Source organism: Sorex araneus, chromosome 4 (genome assembly GCF_027595985.1).
Source record: "Sorex araneus isolate mSorAra2 chromosome 4, mSorAra2.pri, whole genome shotgun sequence".
NCBI classification, from domain to species: domain Eukaryota; kingdom Metazoa; phylum Chordata; class Mammalia; order Eulipotyphla; family Soricidae; genus Sorex; species Sorex araneus.
In genome coordinates this window covers 198,849,285-198,868,476 of record NC_073305.1, presented here as the reverse complement: position 1 = coordinate 198,868,476, position 19,192 = coordinate 198,849,285, and the positions used below count along the sequence as shown (strand labels likewise).

The 19,192-nt window shown below is 63.4% G+C and overlaps 1 protein-coding gene across 1 annotated transcript; it reads right to left on the bottom strand.

Moving 5' to 3' along the window:
• Positions 1 to 440: 440 nt before the first annotated feature.
• Positions 441 to 18,530, bottom strand: RCC1L (RCC1 like). Its single transcript, XM_055134724.1, has 11 exons — positions 18,222 to 18,530; positions 16,531 to 16,660; positions 14,079 to 14,207; positions 13,685 to 13,751; positions 12,867 to 12,918; positions 12,476 to 12,560; positions 9,768 to 9,949; positions 7,395 to 7,482; positions 6,817 to 6,990; positions 5,222 to 5,307; positions 441 to 953 (listed from the first exon to the last, which is right to left on the bottom strand). The coding sequence occupies exons 1-11, from the start codon at positions 18,528 to 18,530 to the stop codon at positions 876 to 878; spliced, it is 1,380 nt and encodes a 459-aa protein (XP_054990699.1). The 3' UTR covers positions 441 to 875.
• Between the last annotated feature and the right edge of the window lie 662 nt (positions 18,531 to 19,192).

Sequence of the window (19,192 nt, the reverse complement as noted above, 5' to 3'; positions counted from 1 at the left end):
CTCAGCAAGCCCCCTGCTGCGTCCCTCCAGCCCTCCCCCTGCTCACAGCCATGGGGGCCCCTCGGGCAGCACCTGCCTGGCACGGAAGGGTTCCCCATCTCTAGTGAGATCGCCAGCTATCCTTTTGGGTCACACCCAGCAGTGCTCAGGGCTCACTCCTGGCTCTGCACTCCAGGGCTACTCCTGGGGGCTCAGGGGACCAAGAGGGGTGCCGGGGATTGAACCCAGATCAGCCGCATGCCAGGCCAGCGCCCTCCCCGCTGTGCTCACTCCCTGCCCCGACAGTTAACCTGAACCTCCCCGCATCCTCCCGATTCGACCGTGGGGCTGGAAGCTTCAGAAAACATTTCCCAAGTCGCCTCTCAGCCTTCCTCCGAGCCTGTTCTTGAGCCTTGAGATCTAATTTCTAAAGGATGAAGTTTAAAAAGGAAGAAACTGTTTCAAGATTTCAGTTCTGAAAAACATCAGGCAGAAAATAGACTTTATTGCAAAGACATTAAAAAAATGTTTGTGAAGACAAAGACCTGTTACCAGCCCAACTGTTTTTCCCGGTTTCTGGATCCTTCTCCGAGGCTGATGTTCGGGCCCGTCCGCGCCCTCAGCCCACAGGAACGTGGCCCCCGGCCGCTTGCTGCGAGGGCTCCGAGCCAGGGAGGGGAGAGCGGGGGCTGCAGTGGGCAGCCGAAGGCCACCCCAGGGTGAAACTGGGGGTCCTGGTTAAGCTGGGGTGGCGGGCTCCCCCAAGCCCTGTACTTGGCTGACACGGGGGGGTGCCCTGAGGGTCCTGCAGCTTCCCGCCACGTCACGGCCTCCCGCGGGGGGCTGCACAGGTCTGGGGGGCCAGCTCCTGGCCGGTGTCCAGTTCGGAGCCCAACTCAGATGAAAGACTTGGCCAGAGTCACCATGTGGTCCACGCCACAAGCCACATCCACAGGCTGCCCCGGCATCGTCACCTGGAAGGTCGGGCCAGCAGGCGGTGTGACGGGTGCGAGGGGGCACGAGGGGGGCGGCCCCCCGCACTCCCACACTGCCCCTCCCGGCCTCACCCCCTGGGAAGGGCTCGCTGCCCCGGCGGCCCCCACCCCGGCACTCGCTGTTCACTCAGCTCCCTTCTGGGTCCCCAAGGGACAGGCGCAGAGCCGAGTGACACCCTCAGGGCGTGACCCCGCACCAGGGGCCACTCTGCTAACATGGCTGTCCCTCACCCCTGGTCTCTGCGGGTCGGTCACTCCAGCAGAAGGCGGCCTGGGAGAGCCCCGCAATCAGCTTTCCCGTGTGTGTGTGTGTGTGTGTGTTTTGTATGTCTGTGTGAACGTGTGTTCAGTGTGTTGTGTTTTTAGCGTGTGTACGTTCACTGTGTGTGAATGTGTGTTTAGAGTGTTCAGTGTGTGTGAATGTGTTCAGTGTGAATGTGTGTGTGAAAGTGTGTTCAGATGAATGTGTATGTTCAGTATGTGTGAATGTGTGTGTTTGGTGTGCTGTTTTCAGTGTGTTGTGTGTTTAGTGTGTGTGCACTCACTGTGTGTGAATGTGTTCAGTGTGTGTTCAATGTGTTTTCAGATGTGTGTGTGAATGTGTGTTCTGTGTGTAAATGTGTGCTTTGTGTGGTTCAGTGTGTGCTACCCCGCCTGCCTCTATACCCCTCACCAGCCCAGGTCCCCTGACGCTACCCCTGAGGCTACCTGTCCACCTCAGGTTCCACCGTCCTGCCTTAGTGGCCACACCGGCCAGGCAGCGTGGCAGCTGGGGTGCTGAGCACTGGGTGGAGAGCCTAGACCCAGGCAGCGCCAGCACTGGGTGCTTTGGGTAAGGTGGGGGACGTATCCACGAAGGCCTGCTGGCCTCCGGGAGGACGGCCCCCGACAGCCCCCGCCTCCCAGACAACTGCTCCTGCCCAGCCTACCTCGGAAGCACCAGAGCACACAGGGACAGGGTTAGGGGGCAGCGGGGAGCAGGAAGAGGACGGCAGGGGTCCAGGGTGAGGGCCGTGACCCGCAGTGCCTCACCCCTAGGCTTCTCCTGGCTCGGGAGGTGCTGGGCCAGGGGCACGCCCCCCTCAACGGCCGTCACCCCCCAGACCTTCCTCCCGTCACCCCCCAGACCTTCCTCCCGGGCTTCCTTTCCGCAAGGCCCAGAGAGGGACGCTCAGACGCGCCAGGGTGAGGGCGTGGTGCTGCCCAGGCCCTGGGCCCGGGGCTCCGTGCCCGGCCGTGTGGTGCGGGGATCAAAGCAGGGCCGGCTGCAGGCCGTGACCCTACACTCACTCTCCGGCTCCTGCTCTGGGTTTTTTGTTTAATTATGTACTGAGTTCCATGGGCCCTCCAGGGCGGGCTCCAGAGCGGGGGTCCAGGCCACACCTGGGTGCACCCTCGGGGATGTCTGAGCAGAAAGACCCCTTCTGCCATCAGTCACATTCACTTCACGGCCCTTCCTTGGCCTTGGAGATCGACACCAGGCAAAGCTTTGGGGGGCCGGAGGGACGGTACAGCAGGAGGGCACCTGCCTTGCACACGGCCGACCCAGGGTCGGGCCCCCACACCCCTGGGAGTGCTCCCTGCGGGCAGAGCACAGCCACGTGGGGCCCAGCCCCCACACACAAGCTCACCCCCGAGCTGCCGCCCACCCACAGGACTTGGCCTTGCCCAGGGGAGTCTCAAGACTGAATCCCCGAGTTCTCAGGCAGGAACAGCCCAGCCGTGCGCGGCCTCTGTGGGCGTGGGGGGACTCAGCTCCGGGCCCCGCCTCAGCCACACAGACTCGGTGTTCAGGGTAGTCCCGTGCTGTGTTTAAAAAAAAAAATTTTCTTTTTTCTCTTTTTTTTTTTTTTTTTTGGTTTTTGGGTCAACCCGGCAGTGCTCAGGGCTGACTCCTGGTTCTGTGCTCAGGGATCACTCCCGGAAGGTTCACAGGCCCCTACTGGATGCCGGAAATTAAACCCGGGGCAGCCGCGTGGAGCCAGTGCCCTCCTCGCTGTCCTACTGCTCCCTAAGCCTTTTTTTTTTTTGCTTTTTTGGGTCACAAAAAAGATGCACATGGATCACACAGATTACCCCTGGCGGTGCTCAGGGGACCATATGGGATGCTGGGAATCGAACCCGGGTCAGCCACGTGCAAGGCAAACACCCTCCCCCTACCCACTGTGCTCTCGCTCCAGCCCCTCCCTAAGTCTTTTCTTACAAGACTTCAAAAACCTGGGCCAGAGAGAAGACGGCTCAAAGGCTGGGACACCGCTCGACCTGGGGGGTCCTGGCCCCAGTGGGTGCCCCTGACCATGCTCCTACGCCCCAACCATGGGCCAGATGAAACCCAGAAGTGCGAGAAGGGACGGATAGAGAAGAATCTACGGCAGTGACCTGGCAAACAGCACTGAGACCAACTGCAGTCAAGAAGTCACTCTGCGCCCGCCCGTCTCCAAAGGCACCTTCTGTCCCGCTGTGCCCACACACACCCCCACACCCCCACACACACCCACACGCACACCCACACGCACCCCACGCACACCCACATGCACACCCACACGCACACCCACACACACCCACACGCACACCACACACACCCCCGCACACACCCCCGCACACCCCCACACACCCGCACACACACCCACACACACCCACGCACACCCCCACACGCACCCCACGCACACCCCCACACACACCCCCCCACACACCCACACACCCACACACACCCACACGCACACCCCCACACACACCCACACACACCCACGCACACCCACACACCCACGCACCCCACACACACACACACCCCCGCACACCCCACACACACACCCCACACACCCACACACACGCACACCCCCACGCACACCCCACACACACACACACCCCCGCACACCCCACACACATACCCCACACACCCACACACACGCACACCCCCACGCACACCCCACACACCCACACACACGCACACCCCCACGCACACCCCACACACACACACACCCCCGCACACCCCACACACACACCCCACACACCCACACACACGCACACCCCCACGCACACCCCACACACCCACACACACACACACCCACACACACACCCACACACACCCACACACCCCCACACACCCACGCACACCCCCACACACACCCCCACACACACCCCCACACACCCCACACACACACCCCTGCACACACCCCCGCACACCCCCACACACACCCCACACACCCACACACACGCACACCCCCACGCACACCCCACACACACACACCCCCGCACACCCCACACACACACCCCACACACCCACACACACGCACACCCCCACGCACACCCCACACACACCCACACACACACACCCACACCCACGCACACCCCCACACACACCCCCACACACCCCACACACACACCCCCACACACACCCCCACACACCCCACACACACACCCCCACACACCTCACACACACACCCCCGAACACCCCGCACACCCACGCACACCCACACACACACCCCCACACACCCCACACACACACCCCCGCACACACCCCCGCACACCCCGCACACCCCGCACACCCCGCACACCCACGCACACCCACACACACACACCCGCACACCCCCACGCAAGGCTTGCTGGGCTTCAGAGCTGGGGGGCAAGGAGGGGCATGCCTTTCCCCTGCCCGCACCCCGTCTCCTGTGCTGCCTCCCCTACCCTCCCCTGCCCTGCCTTCCTTTGCCCTGTCCTTCCCTGCCCTCCTCTCTCCTATCCCCCTCTCCCCTGCCCCCTCCTCTCCTCTCCCCTGCCCTGCCCTCCTCTCCCCTGCCCCCTCCTCTCCTCTCCCCTGCCCTGCCCTCCTCTCCCGTGACCTGCTCTCCTCTCCCCTGACGCCCTTTCCTCTGCCCTACCCTTTTCTCCCCGTCCTGCCCCTCTTCTCCCCTGCCCTCCCCTTCTCTCCTCTGCCCTGCCCTCCCCTTCTCTCCTCTGCCCTGCCCTCCCTTCCTAGCTAGAAAAGCCCCCGTCAGGTCAGGCCAGGTGTCCTGAGCCCTCCCTCTCCCTGGCTGACCCGCGACAAGGCTGACCGACCTGCAGCGACCCCATGCAGTTCCCGGGGGTTCACCCTGGCCCTGGCTCCCCACGGCACCGGGAGCACTGCGGTCCGGGCCTGCCTCACCATCCCCTCACCTGGGGGTCTTGCGGGGACCCCCAGGGAAAGAGCCCGCAGGTCTGGTGATGCTGCCACCTTGGGGCCCCCCCCCAGCCCCCCGGCCTGGCCTTACCCTCCACGGGAAGTACTGGTCCTCCAGGCGGCCGATGCCCAGGCACCCTCGGATGTTCTTGCCCCACACGAAGAGTTCGCCTTTGTCTGTGGGGGAGTGGGGGGCACAAAGTCACAGACAGATGCACCCCTGGCCACAGGAGAGGCTGGACGCAGACCCCGCTCCTGACCACAGAAGTGACCTGTGCCCCTCGAGGACAGCCCCTGACATCAGTCCCCAGTTCCCACAAGTCACAGCCCTCTTTGGTCGGGTTTGCGTGGGGGCCACCCTGCTGTGTCCATGTCTCGCTCCTGGCCCTCCCCGTGAGGGTCACTCCTGGTGGGGCTCGGGAGACCATTCGGGGTGCTGGGGATCAAGCCTGGGCCGGCCCAATTCACCGCATCTTTTTGTTTGTCTCTCTGGGGACCACAGCCGGCGGGGGTCAGGGGTCACTCCTGGCTCTGCACTCGGGAACCACTCTCGGCCGTGCCTGGGGGACCCTGCGGGATGCTGGAGATCAGACCCGGGTCGGCGCGTGCAAGGCAAGCGCCCTCCCTGCTGTAATATCGCCCCAGTCCCCTTCCCGGCACCTCGACTGGCCCCCAGACAGCAGTGGGGAGAGACCGGCTGGGCCCAGCCTGTCCCGACTCGGCTCCCCACCTCCCGGAGACCTGAGTCCAGATCGACTGAAGGGGCTGGAGCGATAGCACAGCGGGTAGGGCGTTTGCCTTGCACACGGCCGACCCGGGTTCTAATCCCAGCATCCCATATGGTCCCCTGAGCACCACCAGGGGTAATTCCTGAGTGAAGAGCCAGGAGTAACCCCTGTGCATCGCCGGGTGTGACCCAAAAAGAAAAAAAAAAAAAAACCAGATCGACTGACACTCTGCCTGGCATGGGCCGCTCTGGGAACGTGCGTTACTCCCCGGGGGGTGAGAATGCGGCTCGGCTGCAGGACTGCCATGGAGGGGCCTGAGACCAGAGTCCAGATGGTCGGCAGAGGGGGACGGGCCCACCAGCCACTCGCCCTGAGGCTCAACCAATCCTGGCCAGACAAGATCTTTTTTTTTTTCTTTTTGGGTCACACCCGGCGATGCTCAGGGGTTACTCCTGGTTCTGCACTCAGGAATTACCCCTGGCGGTGCTCTCAGGGGACCATATGGGATGCTGGGAATCAAACCCGGGTCAGCCGCGTGCAAGGCAAACAAGTGCCCTCCCCGCTGTGCTATTGCTCCAGCCCCCAGACAAGATCTTTGAGCTGCGAGAAAACAGGGAATTTTCTCAGGAATCACACAATGAAGTTAATTTAGTGCCAAATTACTCCCCAGGCCACCAGACAGCGAACGGCCTTTCGGGAGCACAGGAGCTGAGGGACCCCAGCTGTGCTGTCCAGGGGCAGGGGCCCTGGTGGAGCCTCTGCCAGCTGACCAGGTGCCCGGGTTAAGCCCCACATACCCATTTCCCAGTGACCCCCTGGGTGGCGCCCGGGCACTGCTCACGCCTGGGGGGGTCCCCCTCGCCCCCTCGCCCCACCCCGTGTCTGCCGGGAGGAGTTGACCAGGAGCCCCTTCGCACACTGGCAAAGCCCCGAGTCCCCGGGGTGGCCTGGCACTCACTGGTGATGGCGGCGAAGTGGCTGAGGCCGCAGCGGATGCGGGTGACCTGCACGTCGGGGCAGAACTCCGTCAGGCCGAAGAGGCTGGGCGGGATCATCTCGGGGACGGCGCGTTCCACCAGCCGGGGCCCCTTGCCAAGGATCCCGTAGCCCCAGACGAACACCTGGCCGTCACCTGCACCACAGGGAGAGCGGCTGTCGGGGGCCCGGCCAGGCGCAGCCCCTCAAGGAGTCACCCCCCCCCCCCCGCCCAGCCAGGGCCGTCCCCGGGGCTGGCCAGCACACGCGGGCGGGGCGGCGGCACAAAGAGCCCGTCTCTCTCTGAGCACTGTGCCCGGGCGTGAGGGAGGCGCGACGGCCAGGCTGCCGGGGGGGACGGCAAGGCCGGGGGGGACCAGCCTGTCCCACCAGGACAGACAACAGTTGCTGCGGAGACTCGGGGACGTGGCTTCCTCTTCCCTCGGCCCCACGAGGAGACCCCGCTGCCCCCCCCACTCAGGGCAGCCCGAGGGGTCGGCCTCAGCCGCCAGCCCGTGTGGGGACAGAGTGGGGCGTCCCCCCGCCCGCCCCAGACCTCACCATTGAGCAGCGCACAGCCCGTGCCGCCACACGCCGCCTGCTTCACCTGGCCCACGGCCGAGAAGGGCAGGGTCCGGGCTGTGTTCACCTGGGCAGAGAGAGGGGGCGCTCAGCTGAGGGGCCCAGCTGCCCCGGCTCAGCCCCCGAGGCCGGGGGGATGAGAGGAGCAGGGCAGCTGCCCCACCCATCATGGGGACTCAGGTTCAGGGGGGACGGGGCAGGGACGCTGAGGGCGGGTCAGGGGCTCTGACGGGGGTCTCAGGGATGCTAAGGGGGGTCAGGGGCTCTAATGCGGGTCTCAGGGGGTCAGGGACGCTGAGGGGAATCAGGGGCACTGAGGGGGGTCAGGGGCTCTGACGGGGGTCTCAGGGATGCTGAGGGGTGTCAGAGGTGCTGAGGGGAGTCAGGGGCACTGAGGGGGGTCAGGGGCTCTGACGGGGGTCTCAGGGATGCTGACAGGGGGTCAGGGGCACTGAGGGGGGTCAGGGGCTCTGACGGGGGTCTCAGGGATGCTGACGGGGGGGTCAGGGACGCTGAGGGGGGTCAGGGACACTGAGGGGTTCAAGAGCTGGGTCTGGTTTGGGGGCAGCCGCACGGCAGCAGGGCCTTTGTCCTTCGGCCCGTGGAGGGAAGAGGGGAGAGGGGAGGCCCGAGCCGAGGCTGCGGCTGAGAGCAGGAGTCACAGATGCTGCCACGTGAGGACGCAGCCTTTCCCGAGCACGGGGGGAGGGGGGGCCCAGATACAGCCGCAGTGAACAACGGGAGGGACAGGTGGCCAAGGGCAAAGGCTGGTCAGAGGCCGAGGGGCGGCCCAGGGGCGTTGGAGGGGAGCTGGGGGGGGCAGGGGGGCAGGCGCTGTGTCGAGCGGGTCAGGCGTGCGTGTTCTGGCCGCGCCCTGCACCAGCAAAGACTCCCCGGGACCCCTGGAAAGACCCCCAGTGCTCAGTGGCAGGATGAGCTTGGGGGCCCCAGGACTTGCCTCCGAGGGGCAGGAGAGTGTCCATGGCGGTGGTCACTGCCTGGGTTAGATGGCACCAGTGTGGGGGCGGCCAGCTGGAGGCCTCCCTGGCCGGGGCCCAGCCCAGCCCAGCCCAGCCCAGCCCAGCCCAGCCCAGCTGGCCCCCGGGCGCGGTGACAGTGCGGCCAGCGGTCGGCAGACCAGCGGGCCAGGCCCAGCCTCGTGCGGGCAGAGGGCGGGGGAGGTGACCTGCAAGGGGCGGGCCCCCGAGCGGGCACCGGGGCGGGCAGCCCTCGCTGAGGCGTCGGCTCACAGGGAGCCGCACGGAGCCTCACCGGGGCACGAGGCGCCCAGAGCCAGACACGCCGCCACTAGGCACAGAGCCGGGGCGGGCAGCGGGCCAGTGACCCCGCCCCGTGCCTGCCCCCTGCCCCCCACCCTCGGGAGCTGACTTAAAATAGCCCCAGCCTTCTGCAGGTGCGCCCTGAACCGGCGAAGGGGACTCGCCATGTCTGGGACCTGCCTCAGGGGCCCCGGGGCCAGGCACGCCGGAAACGAGGCAAAAGCACCTGCCCTGCAAGGGTGAGGCCACAAATTCATTTTTTGTATTTTTTTTTCCTTTTTGGGTCACACCCGTTGATGCACAGGGGTTACCCCAGGCTCTCCACTCAGGAATTAAGACTCCCGGTGGTGCTCAGGGGACCATATGGGATGCTGGGAATCGAACCCAGGTCGGCCACGTGCAAGGCAAACGCCCTACCCGCTGTGCTATCACTCCAGCCCCCCAGGCCACAAGTTTGAACCCTGCCACCTGCTGAGTGCCCCCTGCAGGGAGAGCGACCCGCCCTGTGCAACCCACAGACACCAGAGCCAGTGGGGTCGCCCAGAGGGGCTTCTGTGCTGGGCCAAGGCGGGGGGCGGCTACCCAGGGCTCGGCCCCCGATGCAGCCCCACAGTCTCCTGTAACAGGGCCTCACGGCTGGAGGAGCCAGGCACAGCGCACCCAAGCACAGAGCACGACCCACCCCCACCCCTGCTTCCTTCTCGGCATCCCTGAGCCAAGAGCTTGGTCCCTCGGGGCCAGAGACAGTACAGCAGGTCCAGTGCCGGCCTCGCATGCAGTTAGCCCAAATTCAATCCCTGGCCCCACATACGGTCCCGAGTCCTGCTGGAAGTGATCCCTGAGCACAGCTGGGTCTGGCCCAAACCTCAAGAACTTGGTCGTGAGGCCAGAGGGACCCCAAGGAGGTCAAGGCACTTGCTTTGACCACGCAAATGCGACCCCTGGCACTCCACAGGGTCCCCTGAGCACCGAGCCAGGAGTCAGCCCTGAGCTCAGCCCCCGGCGGCCAGGCCTGAACCCCACCTCCCGCATGGGCCCGGGAGAGACCCGCGCGTCCGCCCTGGCCCGCTACCTGCGTGGAGTCGGTGACGGAGGCCAGCTGCAGGTACTCGGAGTTGCCCCAGCCGAACAGGCCGCCGTCGGCGGACACGGCCAGGCAGCAGTCCCCGTAGGTGGCGACCTGGACGACACGGACTCCGGCGAGGTCCCCGGCCAGCTTGGTGGGGGTGCTGGTGATGTTGTAGTGGCCCAGACCTGGCGCGGCAGGAGGGACGGACTCGGTGAGCGACGCGCTCTCGGAGCAAACGCGTCTGAGTTCAGCCAGGCACCACGCCCAGATCCAAGCACTTTACAAAGAGCATCTCAGGGGCCGAAGCAATAGGACGGCAAGGGGGGGAGGGGGGGCAGGGGGGCACTGGCCCTGCACACAGCAGACCTGGGTTCAGTCTCCAGCACGGGAGGGGAGGGGAGTGTGAAGAAGGGGGAGGGGAGGAGGGATGGAAAAGAGAAGGGAGGAGGGAGGCGAGGACAGAGAAGGAAGGGATAGGAGGCAGGGGAAGGGGAGATGGGGGAGGGAAGGGGAGAGGAGGAAGGGGAAGGGATGTGGAGGGGAGGAGGAGAGCAGGGGAGGATAGGGGAGGAGAAGGAGAGAGGGGAGCAAGGCGGAGAGGGGAGAGGAGGAAAGAGGGAGTGGAGGGGAGGGAAGGGGAGAAGAGGGGGAAGGGGGAGGGGAAGGAGAGGGGTGTCAGTGCTTGTAAGGCAAGCGCCTTAACCCCTGTACTATCACCACAGCCTCAAGAAAAGCACTTTTGGGGCTGGAGCGATAGCACAGCAGGTAGGGTGTTTGCCTTGCATGTACCCGACCCGGGTTGGATTCCTGGCATCCCATATGGTCCCCCAAGCACCGCCAGGAGTGATTCCTGAGTGCAAAGCCAGGAATGACCCCTGAGCATCACTGGGCGTGACCCAAAAAAAGAAAAGCACTTTTGGGGCTGGAATGATAGCACAGCAGGTAGGGCATTTGCCTTGCATGTACCCGACCTGGGTTCGATTCCCGGCATCCCATATGGTCCCCCAAGCACCGCCAGGAGTGATTCCTGAGTGCAGAGCCAGGAGTGACCCCTGAACATCACTGGGTGTGACCCAAAAAGAAAAAAAAAATAGAAAAAGAAAAGCACTTAAAAAATACCGGCACCGGCAGCTGGAACGAGCATTTCATCGTTTGATCCCTAACACTGCCCACTGCAGAGGCGTCCTGCCGGGCCAGAGAGCACTAGGCATGAGTCACTTGCCTTGCACGCTGCCGTCCCCGATTTGGTCTCCAGTGCCGGGTGTAGACAGTCCCTTGAGCACTGCCAGGAGTGTTCCTGGAGCTCAGAGCGGGAGCACAGAGCTCTGAGGACCACCACATGTGGCCCAAACACAACCCCCACCGAAACACCACCCAAATGAGTGCTCTACACGGTTGATGGCACTGTAAACTGATAAAAGCTTTTGGGAAGCAATTTAACAATCCGAGAACTACTGTAGAGTCTTGGCTTTTTGTCTGTTTGTGGGCCGCACCCGCAGTGCTCAGGGATCACTCCTGGCCGTGCTGGGGGGGGGGCGGCCATGGGGGGTGTGGGATCCAACCCGGGTGGACTGTGTGCAAGGCAAGCGCCCTCCCCACTGTGCTACAGCTCCAGCCCCCAGAACAATAAAAGATTCCTTGGCCCGGCCCACCCCTCCTGGGCCCACCCCTCCTGGGAGCAAGGGAAACAAAGGAAAAGCTCCCAGCAGGCAAGCAGGGTGATACAATGTGTCTGAGGGACGCCCCTCCCCCAGGCCCCCAGAATAGTCCACCTTGGGGGCACCGAGATAGCTCAGGCGGGAAGGCACTTGCCTTGCCTGACCCCGGTTCCATGTCCAGCACCACGAGGGGGTCATTCCGTGAGCACAGAGCCAGGAATAGCCCCTGAGCAAGCACCAAGGGTGTAGTCCCAAAACAAACACAAACACTCCGCCTCCTGGCGAGCGCGGGGCAGACGGTCCCAGAGACCGTATGACGCCAGCGTCAGTGTTGACACCGTGTCCAGCGGTGAAACCTGGAGTCTGTCAGCGGCTCCCGGCAAAGCGCTTTTATACGAGCTCGGATGCTTGGCTGGTGCACACTGCGGACGGCGGCACGCGAGGGCACGCAAGGATCATGGGAACAACAGCAGAAAAAAAAATAACAGTAATTTTTAGGGGCTGGAGCGACAGCACAGCCGGTATTGCACACGGCAGACCCGGGTTTGATTCCCAGCATCCCATCCCTGAGCACCACCAGGAGTGATTCCTGAGTACATGAGCCAGGAGTAACCCCTGTGCACCGTCAGGTGTGACCCAAAAAACATAAAAAAAATAAAATAAAATAAAACACGGATGACTGCTGAACCCCGCACTCCTGCACTCCTTCCGTTCTGGATGTTTTGGTGTGTCTGTTTCTGCTCAGGGGCCCATACAGGATGCCAGGGATCGGACCCGGGTCTGCCAGTGACGGCAAACGCCCTCTCCCCGCTGTGATCTGGCTCCAGCCCCCTGACTGCCTTCCGGAATCGGTCCCCCGCTCAGCCCCTCTGAGGGGATCAACGTTTCTGGTCTCTCTGGGGCGGGGGGGCATAGACCCTTTTGCTGGGTAGTGACCAAAGCTGCCCGCAGAGTCTGGTCCATGGCCAGGGGGCCCAGAGGACGCGGGAGGGAAGCATGCAGGGCCCGGGCCCCACAAGAGCCCCAGGCCCTGTCCCGGGGGGACACACTCACCTGTCTGGCCATCGGCGCCCCAGCCGCAGGAGTAGACCTCCCCTCTGTCGGTCAGGAACAGGCTGTGGTCCTGACCACAGGCCACCTGGGGATGAGAAGACGCCCTGCTGGCCGCCGGCCTGGCGCCAACTCCTGTCCATCCTAGACTAACCTGCCAGCCAGGATCGAACCATCCAGCTGGCAACCGCCCCGCCCACCTGGCCCCACCCCGCCTCTTCGCCCCACCCATCTGGACATGGCCCCGCCCCACCCCTCTGGCCCCGCCCCACCCACCTCTAGCCCCGCCCATCTGGCCCGCCCACCTGTCACCGCCCCTACCCTTAGCCCCGCCCACCTGACACTGCCCAGCCCACCTGGCTCGGCCCCGCCCCCACGGCGCCCCCCTGCCCACCTGCACCACGCGGCCATCGAAGTCCTGCATCCGATGCACTTTGTGACTTTCGCTACGGGCAGACACAATGGGGGAGAGCATAGAGGGGGGCAGGTTAGCACCCTGCGAACACCCCCTAATGGGCGCCCACACACACACACTGCAGGTTGGGGGGTCTCAGCCCAGACAGCAGGCAGAGAGAGGCCCCATGGGGGGCCTTAATGCAGACAAGTGCTGAACCTGGTGCTGTTCACTTATTCATTTATTTTTGGGCTTGGGGCCACACCCGGCATGCTCGGGGCTCATCCCTGGCTCTGCGCCCAAAGATCCCTCTTAGCGGGCTTGGGGGGCCATGTGGGTGTCCGGGATGGAGCCCCTGGGCAGCTGAGACTAGGCACCAACATCGTGAGAGACCCCAGGGATTTTCCAGATGGCTGTGGGAGCCACACTCAGCCGTGCCTCACTGAGCTTCGGTGGGTGCGGAGCTTACCCTGCAGGAGAACAATCTGCTGACACCCGCAGCTCCCCTCAAGCGGGGGCGCAGAGAGGGTGGGACAGTCGGCGCAGCGCTCAGCGGGCTGTGTGCGCGGGAGGCCTGGGGTCGACGCCAGCACCCACTGGGAATCACCCCTGAGCACAGAGCCGGGAGTAGCTCCTGCTCCGTGTGACCCCTGAGCACAGAGCCAGGAGTAGCTCCTGCTCCGTGTGACCCCAGAGCACAGAGCCAGAAGTAGCTCCTGCTCCGTGTGACCCCGGAGCACCAGGACACAGGAAAGAGAACAGGCGGGGACCCTGGCCCCCACTGGCGGGGTCTCCTGCGACGGGCCCCAGGGACTCACCTGTACACTTCGCCCTCCACGACCTTCCGTCCACACTGCCCGTAGGAATTGTTTCCCATGCTGAGGACTGAGAAGCGACCCGAGTCGGTGGCCCGACGGGGCGGGGTGTTGGGAGCAGCCAGTCCCGGCCCCCCCACACCGTGTTCTCTCTCTCCCACCAGTGTCCCACCCAGCCTTTTGGGAGCAGGGACGGCAGGCCTCTGTACACAGCCCGCGCTGTGACGGGGACGTGATGGGGGATGGGGCAGCACTGGGCAAGAGGCCGAGTACGCAGCCACACAGGAACCCAGCGCAGCTCTCCGGGGCCGTCCCGGGCCGTTCCCAGGAAAAGGCCCAGCCTCACAGTCAGCGGGGCCCCGGCCACACCTCTGCCGGCCCCCGCGGGGCCACTCACCTCCTTCGTGGTCAGTCAGCACCAGGGAGTGGGCCCGGCCGCAGGCCACCTGCAGCACGCGCGTCTCCTGCGGCCGGTCCAGCGGCAGCGGCACGGGCGACGGCTCCAGCACGTACTCGTAGCCCCGCGCTGAAAGGAAGCAGACAGGGACACGGCCAGCTCCTCGGCGGAAGCCCACCTGCCAGGCCGGGCGGCCGGACGTCGTCTTCCTCACGGCAGGCACACGCTGGGGGACCCTCTCCCGCCCACTGCCCGCTGCCCCGAGAGGCACACAGGTCTGGCCAGAGCACTCGGTCCTGCGTCACCTCCGACCACGACACGTGTCACAGTGCGGTGTGGGGGTGCTGACACACGGCATCATACATGCGAAGCACCTGACGATCACTGAGCCACAGTCCTGTGACTGGGAGGAGGGGGGTGTGGCCACCCAGCAGTGCTCGGGACCATCCTGGCACCTTCCGTCCCACGCTGGGGGCCAGGTGGGTTCACCAGGTGCTCGGGGAGCCCTGCAATGCTGGGGTGAAACTCCACAGCCAGGCACACACTCCAGCCCCTGAGCTGTCTCCCCACGCACCCCCCCACCCTTTGTTCATCTATTTGCTCGAGCGGGCACCAGTAACATCTCCATTGTGAGCCTTGTTGTTAACTGGGTTTTGTGGGTTTTTTTGGCATATCAAATACACCACGGGGAGCTTGCCAGGCTCTGCCGTGCGGGCAGGATACTCTCGGTAGCTTGTCGGGCTCTCCGAGAGGGACGGAGGAATCGAACCCAGGTCAGCCACGTGCAAGACAAACACCCTACCCACTGTGCTATCGATCCAGTCCCCGCCCCCAAAAAAATTGGTTTTGTTGTTTTGTTTTGTTTTTCCACACCCAGCAGGACTCGGGGCTTATCTCAGCACTCAGGGATCACTACTTGGCGGGGCTTGGGGGAGCACAAGGAATGCCATGGATCGAACCCTGGTCAGCCGTGTGCAGGGCAAGCAAATACAAATGGACACCACAATCTGACCTCTGACCTGGGTTCAATCCCTGGCGTCACACAGGGTCCTCTGAGCCCTGCCAGGAGTGACCCCTGAGCGCACTCAGGACTAAGGCCTGAGCACTGAAAACCAAAAAAAAGTCTAGAGGCGGCTTGGACTGCAGAGGTGGGGGGAGACTCGCACCCTCGGCCCCTCCGCTCGCTTCAGTCTCTGGATGGAGCAAACAGACCGTCCATTCAACCCAGAAAGCGTCAGACTGCAAGAAGTCAGCGGGTGAAGCGTTTCCAAACTGGCGCTGAAGAGCCTCGTTGTTCCGGGCCGGGTGTGGCACGAGCCCTGCTAGCATGTGACCCAGGTTTGACCCCTGGCCCCACGGCAAAAAGGACACGATTGTTTCCACTAACCCTGCGGAAGAGACCGGAAGCGTCTAGAGAGGGAGCATCCTTGAGGCTTGACCAGCCAGAGCTGGGGTTCTGTTTATGGGGGAGGGCACGGCCAGCGATGCTCAGGGCTGACCCCTGGCATGTTCCGGAACCATAGGGGAGACTGGGGATCGAACCTGGGTCGGCGAGGCCAACGCCCAACCCACGGTACTACAGCTCACTCCGGCTCGGCTCCGGCCTCTCCGGGATGTTCACATTGTGGACTGTACGGTTCCTCTGGCCGGGATTCAGATGCGTCTTTTGCACGTAGCTGACCCTGGTTCTGAACCCCAGCACTACGGAAGGTCCCCTGAGCACCGCAGACTAAAGTCCCAGAAGAAAGGGCTGGAGTGCAGATGGCAGAGCGGCCAGGCTCCTGCGCAGCTGCATGTGGGATGTCAGGGATCCGAACTTGTGACCAGACACTTGCCAGGCAGGCTCGGAGCCTCTGCACTGTTCCTGGAGGCGTGAGGGCTGTGTTTGGCCCCCCAGTCATCTGGGGCAAGTCACTTTCCACGGGGGCTTCCAATTCACCCGCATGAAACTGACTGAGCCCCGCCCGTGCCCCAGAGACGTGGGATGAACCTGACCCTAACCAGGGTGTCAGTCCCTGGCTCCTTGCTCTGCAGTCTGTGTGGACAGACTTGGCCAATGTGTCGTCCAGAAACCGAGCATGGGCTTTCAAGAGGCACCCCACAGACTAGTGTAGCACTGTAGTCTCGTTGTTCATCGATTTGCTCAAGCGGGCACCAGGAACGTCTCTATTGTGAGACTTGTTGTTACTGTTTTTGGCATATTGAATATGCCATGAGGAGCTTGCCAGGCTCTGCCGTGCGGGCGGGATACTCTCGGTAGCTTGCTGGCTCTCCAAGAGGGATGGAGGAATCGAACCCGGGTCGGCCACGTGCAAGGCAAACGCCCTACCCGCTGTGCTCCAGTCCAGTATAAATAAACCAGTATGAGGTTTCCCGACGTGATCTTATTCTTGTCAACCAAAGGGCATTTCCCCAGCCAAGGCTGGGGGCGTGTGGCCGGGCAAAGCCTCACCTTTATCCTTCCGGCTTCTCTGGAACCCGAGCTGGGAGTCTTTGTTGAGGCCCATGCCCCAGACTTTCGTCACATCCTTGGTTTTCGAGGAGAGCAGCGTGAATCCATAGCCACAAGCCGCAGAGGAAATCTGCAGGGGAGAGTTTTCAGCAAACGGTCAGCCACGTGTGAGCTCCGTATCACCAGGAACGTTTGTTCTGTTGGGGGTGTCAGGGCCATACCTGGTGGTGCTCAGGGATCACTCATGCCAGTGCTCGGGGAGGGATGGAACCCAGGTTGGCCCCACCCAAGGCAGGCGCCTTCCCCACTGAACTCTCCCTCTGGCCGCCCCAGGAATCAAGGCAGGTTGCTCACCCGACCCAAGGACACCCCGGACGAGGACAGAGGGGACGCTGACACACGTCACAGTCTGCCCTCCGTGTCATTTCAACTGTACGTCATTTCAGCTCCCCCAGTGATGCTCAGGTTCCTCCTGGCCCTGCACTCAGGAATTCTTGACCATTCGAGACGCCAGGGATCAAATCCCAGTAAAGTGCATGCAAGGCAAAGTGCTTTACCCACTTAACTATCTCTCTAGCCCCAATTTTTTTTTTAATTTTTAAATAATACTCAATGTTGGGGGCTGGAGCAATAGCACAGCGGGTAGGGCGTTTGCCTTGCACACGGCCGATCCGGGTTTGATTCCCAGCATCCCATATGGTCCCCTGAGCACGGCCAGGGGTAATTCCTGAGTGTAAAGCCAGGAGTAACCCCTGTGCATCACTAGGTGTGACCCAAAGAGAAATAATAATAATAATAATAATAATAATACTCATTGAGTTGCTGCAGGAACTAAATGAGTCCCTGTAGCTAACATAGCTCCCACCCTTACAGTGACCAGAACCTGATGCCTGTGGCTTTTTGTTATGTCATTATTCTGACTGTCACTGACAGAGAGTCAAATCTGTCCTAGGTAACAGGCACAGGGGTTGGAGGGATCGTGCAGAGGGAAAAGACCCAACCTCGAATGCTGCCGACTCTGGTTGGGTCCCTAGCACCCCATATGGTCCCCTCGAGCCCCCCCAGGTGTGATCTCGGGGTGCAGAGCCAGGAGAAAGCCCTGAACGCCCCCAGGTGTGAACTAAAATATAGTGGCAGAGAGTTCTCAATCAACCCAGGCAGGTCTGAACCCTCAAGGAGAATCAAGTTCCGCCCCCCCCCCCCCATTCCTTTCTCGCTCTCTTATTTTTCTTGATGTCAGGAATTGAACCCAGGTTCAATAGTTGGAGCGCTGACTCGAAGTTTCCTAAGGGACTTTGGATTATTACCCCTGTGCCGGTGGGTGACTCTCTTCAGTACAGGGATTGTATGTACAGCCAAGAAGGAGCTTGCCTTGCAGGCAGCGGACCCGCATTCAATCTCCAGCATCCCATAGGGGCCCCCAACACCCACCCCCACCCATCCCCCGCCAGCCCTGGGTGCAGAGTCGGGAAAAAGCTCTGCGCGCAGCTGGGCGTGGCCCCCAACCCCACCAGTCCAAATCTCTGCTCCCCCTACCCCCCCGCCTCCGTTTAGGGTCCCGCGTGGCCGGAGTCCGGGGGCGAATGCGCAGCCGCCGCCCCCCTGGCCCGCCGCGCCCCGCCGCGCCCCCCGCAGCCTCCGCTCCTCCCTCCCCTCCCCTCCCCTCCCGCCGCGCCCCCTGCCCGGCGCACCTTCTGCTCCAGCTCCAGGCGGTAGGGCACGGGCTGGATGCGGCGGCGCGGGCGCGGGCGGCGGGCGGCGGGCCCCGCGCCGGGCAGCACGAAGCTGGGCACGCCCAGCGCCCCCGAGAAGCTGAAGCCCCACACGAAGACGCGGTCCACGCGGGCGGCGCGCTCGCCCACGTACTGCACCACGGGCGCGGCCGCCTCGGCCTCCGCCGCCTCCCGCCGGCTCCGGGGGCGCCCCCGGCCCGGCCCGCTCAGCCGCCGCCGGCCCAGCCGAGCGCCCGCCGTCAGCGCCGCCAGCGCCGCCAGCGCCATGCCCCGCTGCACGCCCCAGCGGCTCCTGGGCGCCGCCATCTTGCGCGACCCTTGACCCGCGCTCCCGGCGGAAGGAGCCGCGGCCATGTTGACTGTGGGCTGAAGGCAAAGGCGCTGAGGGCGGCCTTGGGGAGCCCCCGCGGGGCTGGGGCGGGGGGAAACGAAGCACCCGGCCGCCGTGAGGACCTGGCCTGGCCTTCCCCCAAAGTCACTCCCTCTGCTGGGCGTCCGGCAGCGCAAGACACTCCCGTTTTTTTCTTTTTTTCTTTTTGGGTCACACCCGGCGACGCACAGGGATTACTCCTGACTCTGCACTCAGGAATTACTACTGGCGGTGCACAGGGGTCACTCCTGGCTCATGCATTTAGGAGCACCTAGTGGTGCTCGGGGGATATATGGGATGCTGGGAATCGAACCCGGAGATTTGGAATCTCTCTCTGTCTCTATTTCTTTCCCTTTCTGTATACTGTGTGTGTGTTTCTCCTTTCTCTGTCTCTTTCCCTTTCTGTATACTGTGTGTGTGTGTGCATGTGTGTGTGTGTGTGTGTGTGTGTGTGTGTGTGTGTGTGTGTGTTTCTCCTTTCTCTATCTCTGTCTCTTCCTGAGCCAGACAACAGACAAGCTTTCTCCCATCCTGGCGCTGGTCTGGGACTTTGGATGGA